This window comes from Oculina patagonica, chromosome 10 (genome assembly GCF_052425735.1).
Source record: "Oculina patagonica isolate OP01 chromosome 10, crgOcupat, whole genome shotgun sequence".
NCBI lineage: Eukaryota > Metazoa > Cnidaria > Anthozoa > Scleractinia > Oculinidae > Oculina > Oculina patagonica.
In genome coordinates this window covers 2,310,726-2,323,798 of record NC_135767.1, presented here as the reverse complement: position 1 = coordinate 2,323,798, position 13,073 = coordinate 2,310,726, and the positions used below count along the sequence as shown (strand labels likewise).

The window sequence follows — 13,073 nt, the reverse complement described above, 5'->3', positions numbered from 1 at the left end:
GAAATCGCTGGATTGTGCTGTCGAGCCTTAGTTTTAAGCAGGAGCCCATTACTGGGCTCCTGGTATAAGTTAACATATTATCTGTTATCTGAAGCCCAGACAGAATGCACCGATCAATTTTAAGCCACGTAACATCCGTTTGGTGGATATTTTGGGGCCTTATTCATCTTCTGCTAACAAAATTAGGCCCTCCCAGTTTCGTGCATGCCTGTCTCAGTTTTGTCCCTGAAAGTAACCTGCGATCAGGTGTTCTTTTTTTGCAACGCCTAATCGCAGGTTACCCTGATAGGCGAGTCACAAAATACGCAAATTAACTATCTGGAAAAAAGTTGGCCCGACCCCCAGGCGTCATCGTACCTCAGAGTTAGGGAGCGCCGACTGGAGGGGCTCAGGGTAACTGGTTTGAGCCATTATAAGAGTTTAAAAATGATCGGAACATTACATTTATCATATCATTACAGACGTTGGCAGTTTGCTTTATATTGTAATTAATTTAAATATTAAAATATTCAACTATTCTTGTTAACTGAAATTGAACAATAACGTGTTACTTCACGGGAGCTAACGGTTCTCCACTTCTTGGAAGTAAATATATTAAATTGTCATTGGTAACTATGTACTCAATGTATTTGTAGCAAGTTAAATAAATGTTCTTCATTTTTGCTCAGGAACATATGATACCAGAATCGATGTTCTTGTTCCTTGACAATGCAATATTTTTTTCTTGACTTTGAAATACTGTTAACATTGTCACACCCCTAAGGCTAAAAATTTGTTATTTAGCCTGGGTCACTTGGTAGTTAGAAACGTCAAGCATTTTCTCGGGAGTCTTCCGAATTAAGCTGCCGGCGCTGTCTAAAGACAATTCTTCCTCCATTCCTTGGATTTGGCAGTTGTTATCATATTCCTCGATCTCGACAGAGATTTTCAAGGGATCACGTTATATGTAACGACAATCTTTTCTCCATCCCCGTGTTATCTGGCCTGTAACCATTGCAGGCTCATGAAGAACACAAGCTGTGAACACAGAAGCAAAGTACTGGGACTATCAAAGACACTTCCTGACGACTTTGTTTTTCTTGCTCGCACTTGAACTGTAAAAAAGAACAAAATAAAATTAATATCAAGTCATTCATGATCAGATGGCGAAAATTCAAATATTGGTTGTCATGTCATATCTTTCGAGGGCAAGAGACGACTCAAATTTCAGGCGACCGCTAGTTGATGATTTCTTATATTCCTATATTTTCATCACCTGTTTACTCGACATTTCATCGAAATTGTAAGGAGAAACAAGACAGTGATCTGCCTGTAGAGCGGATGCCATTTGACCCCATACGCTTCTCCGGTTCCCCCACGCCACTCCCTTCGTTTCTTACGATTTCAGCCAGGCGTTCTTAGCGGTGAGGAGCAGGGGACTAGGTTCTACGCGAGGTGCAGCGTGGAGGGATTTTCAATTATTCAGGTGAGTAAAATTCTGTTGTTTTTATGCCATTTCTATAGTTTTAAGAAGTCTTATGCGACTTCTGCGATATGCGTAGTTGTAATGGTTATTTGAGCTTTGCTTTTTAGAGAACTTTCGTTTGAAATTGTGTTTATAAGCGTCGTGGAACAAATGCAGACGCTGGCCAACCTTGCACTCCGGTTAGCCTGTTTGAGTGTTGGGGCACGTTTCTCGAAAGCCTCGGAAATTTTTCGCGCCTGCAAAGCCATTTTTAGTTATCTGTATCTTAAAAACAGAGAAGTGCATATGCCTGAAACTTTGTATGAAGGGAACCACTCTTCGTATTACAAATATGCAATAAAACGGCTTGGTAATCTAAATCATATAAAGGTCTGAGATTCGTCATGGCTTTCCGGGACCTTCGAGAAACGGGCTCCGTTTACGGTTATCTTTCTCAATAATGGTGACACGATATACACTTCGAAAAGTCTGGAAACATTTCCGTATAGCCCTATACTTAATTGTGCATTAAAATTCTTCCATATAAACCTTCGCACATGAATGACAACCATGAATAGAACAAGAGTTACAAAATTGTATGCATAACCAAAGTAGGGGGTTGTACAAAATTCTTGCCAAAGCCTCCACGCACAAGTTCTGCATTTGTCAAACATTAATTATCACACGGATATTATGAGATTCTGTTTTTTCACTGAATGTAACTGACCTTTTCCAGCACTGACTCGCTTGGATTTAGGACCAAGAATATAGTGCCCTCCATGAATTACTTTGAAGGCTGCCAACTGAAAATGATAAACTTTCTTATCATCTTGACCAATTATTGATATTTGTTTTCTTCTTCTCAATTTTGCAACGTCTACAGTTTGCATGTCTTCTTTAGTACTCCAGTAAAAAATCTGAAAGAGAAAATCATGGGTTGTTAAGCAAGATAGACATCCCTTAGTCAGAACTATTAATTTTATTGTCAATGATAATTTTGTTCTACCTACCCGAAATCCTTCAATATCTGTCAGTGAACTTTTCCATGTTAATAGTACTTCCTGGTTCATGTCGTGAAACCCTGCTGTCACATTATGGGGTGAACTTCGAGGTGCTGTAAAGAGAAGAGTTAATTTTTAATATGTACATATATCTTGATTTTGGTGTCCAACAACATTACTGACTGTTTTTTATATAGGGTGGCAAATAGTAAATATGATACTGTGAGGCAGTGCATGGACGGCAGAGCCGGGGGGGCTGGGGGGGCTAAAGCCCCCCCCCCCCACAATTAACGAAAAAATAAAGACTTACTAAGAGAAGAGTCTTTTAAGCCCCCCACTTCAAGTCACTAGTTAGCCCCCCACTTAGAAAAATGCTCTGCCGTCCTTGCAGTGAGACTAGTATTTTTTTACAAACTTGAGACTCTTAGCCTTGCAAAAGAAACCAAGATGTTAGGATGCAATCACAAAAAATTTGGAATGGTGAGACAGGGGTGATGATGCTAAGGGACCAGAGACTGCTAAGCGACCAAAATCTTTGAAGGAAATATATGAAGCTTAATTGCAATTTCCAGAGGGGTGGGGGAGGGGGTGTCTTAGGAAAAATCTCTTCTGTGGGGGAGGTATGGATAATTTATGGAACTGCACATTATAAATCACTCAACTATGATACCAACCTGCTGCTAGATCAAAAGTGGCCATTGCCGGTGGACCTTTGCCGATTCTATTCATTGCCAGCACTGAAATTTTGTAGGTGGCCTGCGTGTCGAGCTGGGGTATTCTTAATTCTGTGGTACTGTCATTTGTTTGCCATTTCATTACCTTCCCCATTTCTGGTAGTTTCAGGGCAGAAACTTGGTAGTCAGTGATGATGCCGTTAGTTTTTTCTGGAGGACTCCACTGAAGTGCAACGTATGACTGGTTTTGTACGATTAGGGCAAGTCCACGTGGTCTTTCTGGGACTGCAAGTAACAAGAGAAACAACATCAAATCTTAATGAGGTGAGTCTAAATATTTGATCCAAAATACCACAACTCATGCAGTTGGAACCAATTTCACCACCTTGGTGGAACATGTTGGATGGAAGTGCGACTGAAGTCACATTTTTTGCTAGCATGATCCAACATTTCAAATGTCATGTTGAACAGTTCAACATGCTGCAAATGTTGCATTCATGGTGTGGCCTTAACATGTGGAAACATTAGACCCAGTAATGTTGGATCAAAATGCTGGGGAAGTTTGATCTTGGTTTTACTCTGAAGGTGGAAACATTCACTAATTCACCATGTTCTGCTAAATAATTAAAAGGTGTTTATTAACACCATTTGCACATATAAATACCCCTGAGAACATACATGATAATATAAAGAGAAAAGCTAGCAAACATTCAATTTACAACATACTGAATTAAAAAGACTATTGTGTACTAACAAGTTCCTGGACAAAGAAACCTTTGTCCTTTTGCCCTGCTGCATAATCCTGTGCGATTATTGGTAGTGCCATTAAATTCTGTGCAAGTGTGAATATAGTTAAAAGTTTACTTAAATTATTTGAAAAGATCATTGACAAAGAAGTTAAAATAAATTATACAGATTATCCCATAAGTGCATGTTGTGCAGTCAACCTGAGTGGTTGATTATTCAAGGTAGATTAGATCTATAATCAGGGTTAAATTTGAGCCAGAAAATTAACAAGCAGTTTTGTCCTTTTCAAGATGCCTTTGGTTATATTGCCAGCCAGCATATTTGCATGACATGGCTTTACATAACCTTATAGTCATATTGACTAGCTACAGTAGTTGGATACTTATAATAAACTATCTTTATTAGTTAAAAAACACACAGAAGACTTACTTGATTCAGGTGTGGTCAGGGGTCCCACGACATTGCTTGCTGGCCCATCACCCACACTGTTATAAGCAACAACTTGAAATCTGTAGGATGTGTAAGCTTGTAGATGTAAAGTGGTAGATGTATCAATTGTTGCCTTGTATTCTGCTTGAGGTGGGGGTGTTTGGCCACCTGGAGATTTCCAGAAATACACCTGTAATGAAATGAAAGAAGCTAAATTACACACTCAATCATCTTTGTGCCATGTGACTTTTAACAGTTTGTTTTAAAAGTCCTTGGATGTGATTTTTTGCATTTTTTACCAGTTGGTAATTGTTTGAAGAAAAAAATTTCTTGAAATCATTACAAACAGAATGCAGATGATTTTACATGTTTAACACAAAGACCTCAAGCTTCTTTGATACAGAAGCTACAATAGCTTTGTATAAGATTGTCTACATTAGACTTCCTGGGTATTTATTCAGTATACGACTAGTAGTTAATTAATGATTTCAAGCTGTCAATACCTTGTACCCTAAAAGTTTGCCACGTACTGCCTCCCTTGTATCCGGGACTCCAGTCCATGTTGCATAAGCTGATGTCGGTGATGTGATACGGACATCAAGGTCTCTTGGAGATCCCACGGGTACTGTAAAGACAAAATAATTGAGAGGTTTAGTTACCTAAGGCAAACCTTCTCTGCTGTATCCCCACATCGTCAGTGTCTTTGAAAAATTGCCAACATTCTTAAATAAAGCTGTTTCCTGCAAATTATGCAAAACCAAAGTAACACTGATACCATAAGCAGCTAGTCAGCCAAAAGAGAATGGGTTTCTAAGGCAAGATAAACTCGACATTACATGTTGCTAACTTATTTTGGCCCTTTCCCTCCATGTCTTAGCATATAGGCCATGAACAAAACCCTTCCACTTTCCTCTAACTCTGGCCAGGCATTATGTTCCGGACTTAACTTAAGTTATCATTTTATTTTGAGCTCATTGTGTGCTGCACATGTTTCTGCTTTGATGCAGTGTTATATAGAAGAAACCCTACTGTAAACTTTACTCACTTTTTTCTCCAGAATAACCAAACACAACTGGGCTTTTAGGTCCAAATCCAATGTCATTAGCAGCTTGAATCTGAATCATGTATTTCACATAGTAATCTGCACCAAACACATCCAAAGACGAGGCATTTTTAACTTCATTCCGAAACAGCTGCCCTTTGCTGTCGGCCCTTTGGTGATAGACAACGTAGTAAAAACCAGGACCACTGTGGTCGATGGGTGGGAGGGGCTGCCATGTGATCTTCAGTGTAGAGGGGGATGTTCCTACGCCTCTCAGATTGCTAGGATATTTGCTAGGAGCTGTAAACAGTTATGACATAATTGTAAATATGGGACCTGAAGAAATCAATGACTATCTATTGCATATCTACAGTCTCTGTAAGGTCCAGCATAAAAAGAAGTTATAAATTACCGTAATGATTCGATTTAGCGCCCTCCTTCCAATAAGCGCCCCCTTCCGAATAAGCGCCCCCCTTTGAATGTGTTTTTGTCAATAAGCGCCCCTATTCCAATAAGCGCCCCCACTCTTATAAGCACCCCTATTCTAATAAGTGCCCCTATTGAGTAACTGCCCCTACTGAAGTCATTGACGTTCACCGTACAGTTCGTGTATATATTTACTGCTAAAATGAACAATTATTTTAAAAGTAACTGAATTTTTAACAATTTATGACTGTTACAGTTTCAGTTATTGTTAGATACATTTGGTTATTTCTCAAAAAAATTAAATAAGCGCCCTGTCCCGAATAAGCGCCCTGTCTCGAATAAGCGCCCTCCCTTGAGGTGCCAAAAGTAAATAAGCGCCCCGGGCGCTAAATCGAATCATTACGGTACTCTCTAGTAGCAGTGGGTTTGTGCTGAAATCCATTGGCAATGGTTGACCCTTTTACTCCATATTAGCGCCCAAGTTTGTCTCTATTTCACTGACACAAACCCTGGTGAATAGTTAACTTTCACATAACTGTACCATTTTTTGTTGTACAATTTGAAAATAGCTTTTGAGTCTTCAGGTATAGCCCTGATGTATGACCATTCAAATGAAATATTTTGAGCAGTACTTTCCAAGCTATTGAGCAACACTTTTTCGTGGAAATGTTTATTACGCTGTACAAGGTGGTTCTAACTTTAAAGTCTGTGAATGAAACCTTCATGTGTGACCATTCAAATGAAAGCTACTGAGCAGTACAAGGTGAAACACAAGCATGTAAGGATGCATTCAATGTCTGAGAAAATCTATTTTTCAGGTGATAAAAGTATTCAAAGGTCTATTTCAAATACTAACCTGCGGCAGGTGCTTGGAAACTAGGCGACGGAGCACTTGGTATACTGTTGCCAACACCATTGACAGCAACAACACGGAACGTATAGTGTACCCATGGAGACAGGGCAATTTGTGTCCAGCCTTTCTCGGGCTCAGTTTCCTCGGCAATCACTTGCCATGCTGTGGGAGCAAACTGTGTGGTGTGCTCAATGATGACTTTCTTTATTGGGCTTTTGTTTGACTTTCCCAAGGTCCATGTAACATTGACAAATTCACCTCTTGTATTTCCATGGTTGGTGTTCACATTTGTTGGTGGATCTGGAGGACCTGGCATAGATAGGGAAAAATTGAAATTTGAATTTTAGTCTCACAGGCTCACTAATATGAGGTATCAACACATCTAGAGCTTATCAATTTTTCATAGCTTGAAGCCACTAGGAATTATGCTAGTGCATAAAAGAATAAAGATGATGTCAGTGAAGTTAGCACTTCTTTGTTAATCGAGGACATTCAAAACAAATAAATTGCAAATATTGAATGTATTACAAATGCTGTAATAAACAGAGATTGCTAATCAAAAGTAAACTATTGGCTAAAGCCTGGTTTTCACTAATGACTCAAGCACAAGCGCAAGGATAACAGCTCTTATTTCACCGTGAAAACGGCCTCGACGGAAGCATACCGTAAGCACAGGCGCATTGCACTTTGATCCTTGTGCTTGTTCTTGCCGCAAGCACAGTAGTAGCTCTCATAACCTTGTTGTAGCTGATAAAAGCTCTCACAACCACGTTCTACTAGTCCTCTAGTGTAGCAGTTGCTATTGTTTTGGGGGCTAGGGGCGCGATGGAACTCCACTTTACATACACCCAGTGTTTTTAATTATGGTGTCAGAATATTGATCAACAACAAAATTGCACATAATTTCTTTTACCTTTAACTATCAGCAAGACATTCTTAGAAGCGATGATCTTTTTATTTCCCACTATCTGGCATGTGTAGAGCCCTGCATCAGTGTATTGAGCTCCTGTGATCTTTAAGTAGCCTCTCATGTCGCTTGTATATGACAATCGGTCAGTGCTGTCAGTTCTCGTGATTTTAACACGAGGGCTAGACACAACTGGAACAATGTATTTTGTCCATTGAAATGTGATCTCTATTCCACTAATTGTTTTAACACCACACATGATCCTGATGTTTTTGCCAAGGACAACTGAAGTGGATCTATTCATGTTGCTGGTGAAGATGATGTATTCTAGAATAAAACAGCAGAAAAATTAGTTAAGTTAGAATGGGGAAAATTTTCAAAACTTCCCACCCTTTAAAACCTTCAAACTCAGCATAATAATAGCATTATAATCTGGGTGGGAAATTAGAGGTTGGAAGCGTTTAATAAATGGCTTTTTAGTAGAGCAGAAAAAACGTTTTGATAATCTTAATGACTATTCTGGAAATGGAAGACCATATGTAACATCAGAACCTTTCAAAAAACTGGCAGTTAACACCACACTGACATAATTTTGAATAAAAATTGGAAAAAGAAGCGAAAGATCCATGGGGGGATATGGATGTCTGAATTCTTGATATTCTCACAATAAGGTTATGTTTGCAGCAGAACTAAAGCAAAACAAACAGAATCAAACTTACCAAGAACGTTGAGATGGCCCTTTCTTGTGGCTTTGCCAAGTCTGTTGGAAGCCTCGCAGATATAATATCCAGTATCGGCTTTAGTAACATTACTGATTCGTAAATTTCCATTTGATAAAATCTGAAACTTCCCTGTACTTTTGAGGTACATCAGACCATTAAACAGCCACCGAATAACAGGCTTTGGTTCTCCTGTAGGGTTACACGCCAGTTCAACGCTTGTGTGGATGAGAGCATTTGTGTTGGGCTCTGGTGCTTTACTGCCTGGCCCAAATCCAGCAGGAATTTCTGGTGGAATAGAAGCGAAAAAAACTGATCAATTACAAGTGTCCAAGATGAAAAAGATACTTTCTTTATCACTACTATGTGTGTTTGGAAGTTGGTTAGTCATTTTGCACTAATTGTGCACTGACATTAAGTGCCGTTTTGAATATCTATACATACACATGTTACACTTTCTGAGCCATTTCACTCATTACACTTAAAGTCAATTTATCAATCAGTCAGTTAGTCAGTCAGTATGTCTGTCTGTCTGTCTGTCTGTCTGTCTGTCTGTCAGACTGTCAGTCAGTCCATCACTGTGTCAGACTGTCCATTAGTCAGTCTGTCAGACAGTTACTCCGTCAATCCACCCATCTGTGCGTCCGTCAGTCAGTCATAGCCTTTCAAAGGGCTTGCATATTGCTGTGTACACAAACAGAAAATTAAGAAGTATATTCAAGTTTGGGTTGAGCCATCTGAAAGCTTAAAATATCAAATTTAAAAAACACTTTTTACCTGAAACAGTTAGCTCAATATCAGCATGTAACTGGCCATGTTTGTTGTTGACAAAACACTGGTACATGCCACTATCACGACGTGACAAGTCTTTAATTGTTAAATTTCCACCAGTAATATTGTGCCTATTTGTCCATATGAGAGGTTTGCCATTCAGAAACCATGTGTATGTAGTGCTTGGTATTCCGTAGGCAATACAAGGTAGGGTGACTGTGGTGTTCGATCCTGCTGTGGTGTCCTGTGGTTTTAGGATCCACTCTGGTTTAGCTGTTAAAACAGATCACTTTTAATGTTATTCAAGACGATCTGCATAAAAGGCAAAGGTTTCTTCAATCCTTGGGATAAGAGAAGTCTAATGGCTCTCCGGTGCTGGTGTTCTTATTCATTGTGAAGCGACAAGGAGTATTACTTATTCCTCTGGATCAGATGCTAGCTAACTGCAGATAACCCCCAGCATTTTGTTACGTCATTCCAATAACTCATAGGTATACATTTCTGCTCTTGGAAGGCATGGTGGCCTAATGATTAGTGCACTGAACTCCAGAACAAAAAGTCTGGGTTTGAACCCATGGCCAGGTAGGGGTCACTGCATTGTCTTCTTACACAAGACACTTTACTCACGTAGTGCCTCTCTACACCCAGGTGTATAAATGGGTACCTGCGAAGTTAATGCTGGGGGTAACCCTGTGATAGACTAGCATCCCATCCATGGGGAGTAGAAATACTCCTAGTAGCTTAATGCTTTGGAAACCAGAGATAGCGCCATTCTGATAGGTCACTAGGCTTAAACACAGACTTAAAGGACCCTGGTCAGCCTCCACCATTTTCGATGGCATCGAAATTATGAAAATTGCATGGTGAAGCGAAATCTAATTGCATTGCTAAAAGTTGTGTTACTGGAAGTCTGTTTAGTCACCTTTAACAGTTTCACAGTGAACTCGTTCGTTTAGACACGCTACGGGTAAAATGTTATACCAAATTTCTCGTATGTAAACAAAAACAAAGGTGTGGCTGACTAGGGTCCTTTAACCTATACACTGCAATTCAATGACAGAACGACTTTATACCTTCCATTGTAATAATTGTGGATTTAGTGTCTGACTGTCCTGACCGGTCGCTCGCCTTGCACTTGTACTTTCCTGCATCATCTGGGCCAAAGCTGTTCATCACCAGTCTGTTGATATTTCCAGTTGTTTTTCCTAGCGTTGTGTGTAGTCCTTTCTTCCTCAATGTGATTTTGGGAACTGGTCTGAATTTCAGATCAAAACAATATCCTTAAGCCTTCGCTAGAGCTGCTGCTTCTACTACCACTGCCACTAACACTACCACTACCATTACCATTTCCGCTACTGCTACTTGGACTACTACTGCTGCTACTGCTACTACTTCTGCTACTGCTACTGCTACTACTTCTGCTACTGCAACTACGACTGCTACCGCTGCTACTGCTACTACTTATGCTACTGCTACTGCTTCTGCTACTGTTGCTGCTGCTGCTACAACCACTGCTTAGCTGCTGCTGCCTTAGTACTTCTGTAGTTGTACTGTACTACTGCTAGCTGCTCAATGCTACTACTATTGCCGCTGTTGCAGCTACTGTTGCTATTGCTGCTGTTGCCGCTAATGTTTCTGTAACTACTACTACTGCTTCTGCGGCCACTGCAACCATTGCTGCTATTACTGCTATTGCTGTTTCTGTGGGTTGTTTACGCTGCCGTGCCTGCTTCTTCTACTGCTTCTGTCACTGTTAATGCCTTCAATGCATGGTACTTACTTTCCATAAACAATACACTCCAGAACAAATTTCTCTCCCTTTAACGCTGTCTTTGGTACACTAAAATCATCAGCAACTCTTGGTGGTTTGTTCAATGGAGCTGTTCCTGTGATGAAGGTATTATAACAAACCATCATTTGATGCAGTCAAGTCTCTGTTCAATCATGGACATTGGGTGATAATAAGATATACATTATGCTTATCATGCAAACTTAAATTATGATCTATTTGTAGCTATGCTAACGAGGTATAAATTATGCTAATAGTGTAATCAGAACAATAAAATGTCAGCTCTGTAATTATGCTAATGATGCAATTCAGAAAAAATGACGCTCGTAAGTTTGGTAATAAGCTATAAATTATGCTGATGATGTAAATTATGAATAATTATGTCAGAAAAGATGTAATATATTTACCTGGCGTGAGAAACACAGTAACTGTTCTGACAACTTTCTTCTTTATGAACAAGTTGGTGACGGTGCATTCGTAAACTCCCTCATCAGCCTTCTCTAGAAAAGCAAAGTGCAAGTCCCTCTGTTGACTGATTGCTAGGTGTGCTGATTGGCTTGGCAGCTGTTTTCCATCTTTTTTCCACTCGATTGTACGGTATGGGAAAGAGTCCGGTGCCTTGCAGCTTATAACGGTGTGCTTTCCCTCTTCCGCGTCAACCACCCAGTCACCAACTATGAATGGATTAAGATCTGGAAAGGATGGACATTGTGTACGTCAACTATTGAGCAGTACCGCATGAAAGTAAGTTTTATCCACTGACTTAAAAGTTCAAACCACCTTGTACAGATTAATAAACATTTACACATAAACGTAGGGTCACACACTACGGTTTTGTCCACATCACGTACAGCGTAATAGCTCAATCAATACTATACAGTTTACATGGCGTTTCATTCTGTGATCTAAAGGGTGGGTGAGCCATGCGTCCAGCAAAAAGTGATATCCAGACTGGGGCTATGAGAGTCTTAATTCTTGGTTTAAAAAACCCCTTGATACAAGACTTTAAAAAACGTAACAGTTAACTGACTACTTACATGCAAATTTAACAGTTGCCGTCCTACTAATAACCGCCCCTTTCCAGTTGGACACCATACAGTAGTAAGAACCTTCATCTCTTTCCTTTCGTGCATTCTTCACATGTAACGACCCGTCGCTTGAAACCTGCAAGTCGGGATACCGCGCGGTATTGACCTGCCTGCCGTTACGATACCACGCGACAGAGGAACCTAGGGACTTGATGCATGAGATCCAAAAACTGGCCGTTGATACTGTGACGTCTTGAGGTTCGCTTAGGATCACTGGCTTTAGGGTACCACCTGGTGGTAAATGGTGCAAAATTAAAAAGTTGGCATTAACGGAGGTACGTTATGTATGAGGGGCTGAGCCGCGGTGATCTTAAAGTTAGTGCATTGGCGTGTTTGAGCCCTGGCTAGGATAGTTGTGCTGTGTTCTCGGCAAGACACTTTACTCTCACAGTGGCTTTTTTCATCCAAGGACTATATTAGGAAACAGGGACATTTTAGGGTAATATTACATTAATTGCCGCAGATAAGCTACGACTGATTAGCATCCCATCTATAAAGGCTGTAGAAATACCCCCTGTTGCTTCATACTACTGAAGCTTAATGCTGGCCTGTTGAGCAAATATGCTCTGATAAAGACTTCACTTTACCCACAGATGTTGCATCTTGAAAGACGTTTCATAAAGTCTTCAAGTGCGTAGTTCGTTCATCTCTATCTTCTGCAATGCATCATATGTGATGTGATAAAAATTGAAGTGATATCAAAAGAGTTCTGTGGTGACAAATGATGATAACGGTCCCGTGTTGACTGTGGGACTAAAAACAGTTGATTCGCTTTTTTTAAATTAAGTGAATTGATTAGTTTTAAACCTCAACTAATTTAGAGGTTTTCACTTGTCTGCCGATGAAGCACGACGGCTAATTTGCAATCGAAGGCTCTTTTTAATGTTTTTATAGTTTTTAGCCTTTTTTACAAAATATAAATACTTACCAACTTTCAAGAGAAGCAGTAGCAGAAGGAACTTGATGGTAAATACATTATTCAACCGGCTGACGTTCATGTTGTAGTTGATTCATACCTAAATATAAACAAACAGACAAAATAAATAGATAACTAAACGAACATCAAGTACTGTCTGGACGAATCGCGCGAACTTACAGAAAGAAGCCACCGTGTTTCTGTGACCTAACTTCATGTGTCTTCTTGCAAAAAAGTTTTTTAAGTAAAAGTTTGTTGACTTGTTGA

General features: G+C 39.9%; 2 protein-coding genes across 3 annotated transcripts in view; both read right to left on the bottom strand.

Moving 5' to 3' along the window:
• LOC144628649 (uncharacterized) overlaps window positions 1-13,073 on the bottom strand; it is a 90,394-nt gene that overhangs the window by 54,150 nt on the left and 23,171 nt on the right. The gene's annotated exons all lie outside the window — the stretch shown is intronic.
• On the bottom strand, window positions 731-12,888 carry LOC144628587 (contactin-4-like). Its single transcript, XM_078486700.1, has 16 exons — window positions 12,819-12,888; window positions 11,840-12,121; window positions 11,210-11,494; window positions 10,794-10,899; window positions 10,087-10,268; window positions 9,020-9,286; window positions 8,243-8,530; window positions 7,530-7,850; window positions 6,620-6,925; window positions 5,341-5,637; window positions 4,799-4,920; window positions 4,296-4,485; window positions 3,120-3,404; window positions 2,455-2,558; window positions 2,172-2,361; window positions 731-1,094 (listed from the first exon to the last, which is right to left on the bottom strand). Exons 1-16 carry the CDS (start codon window positions 12,886-12,888, stop codon window positions 976-978), a joined length of 3,414 nt encoding a protein of 1,137 aa, XP_078342826.1. The 3' UTR covers window positions 731-975.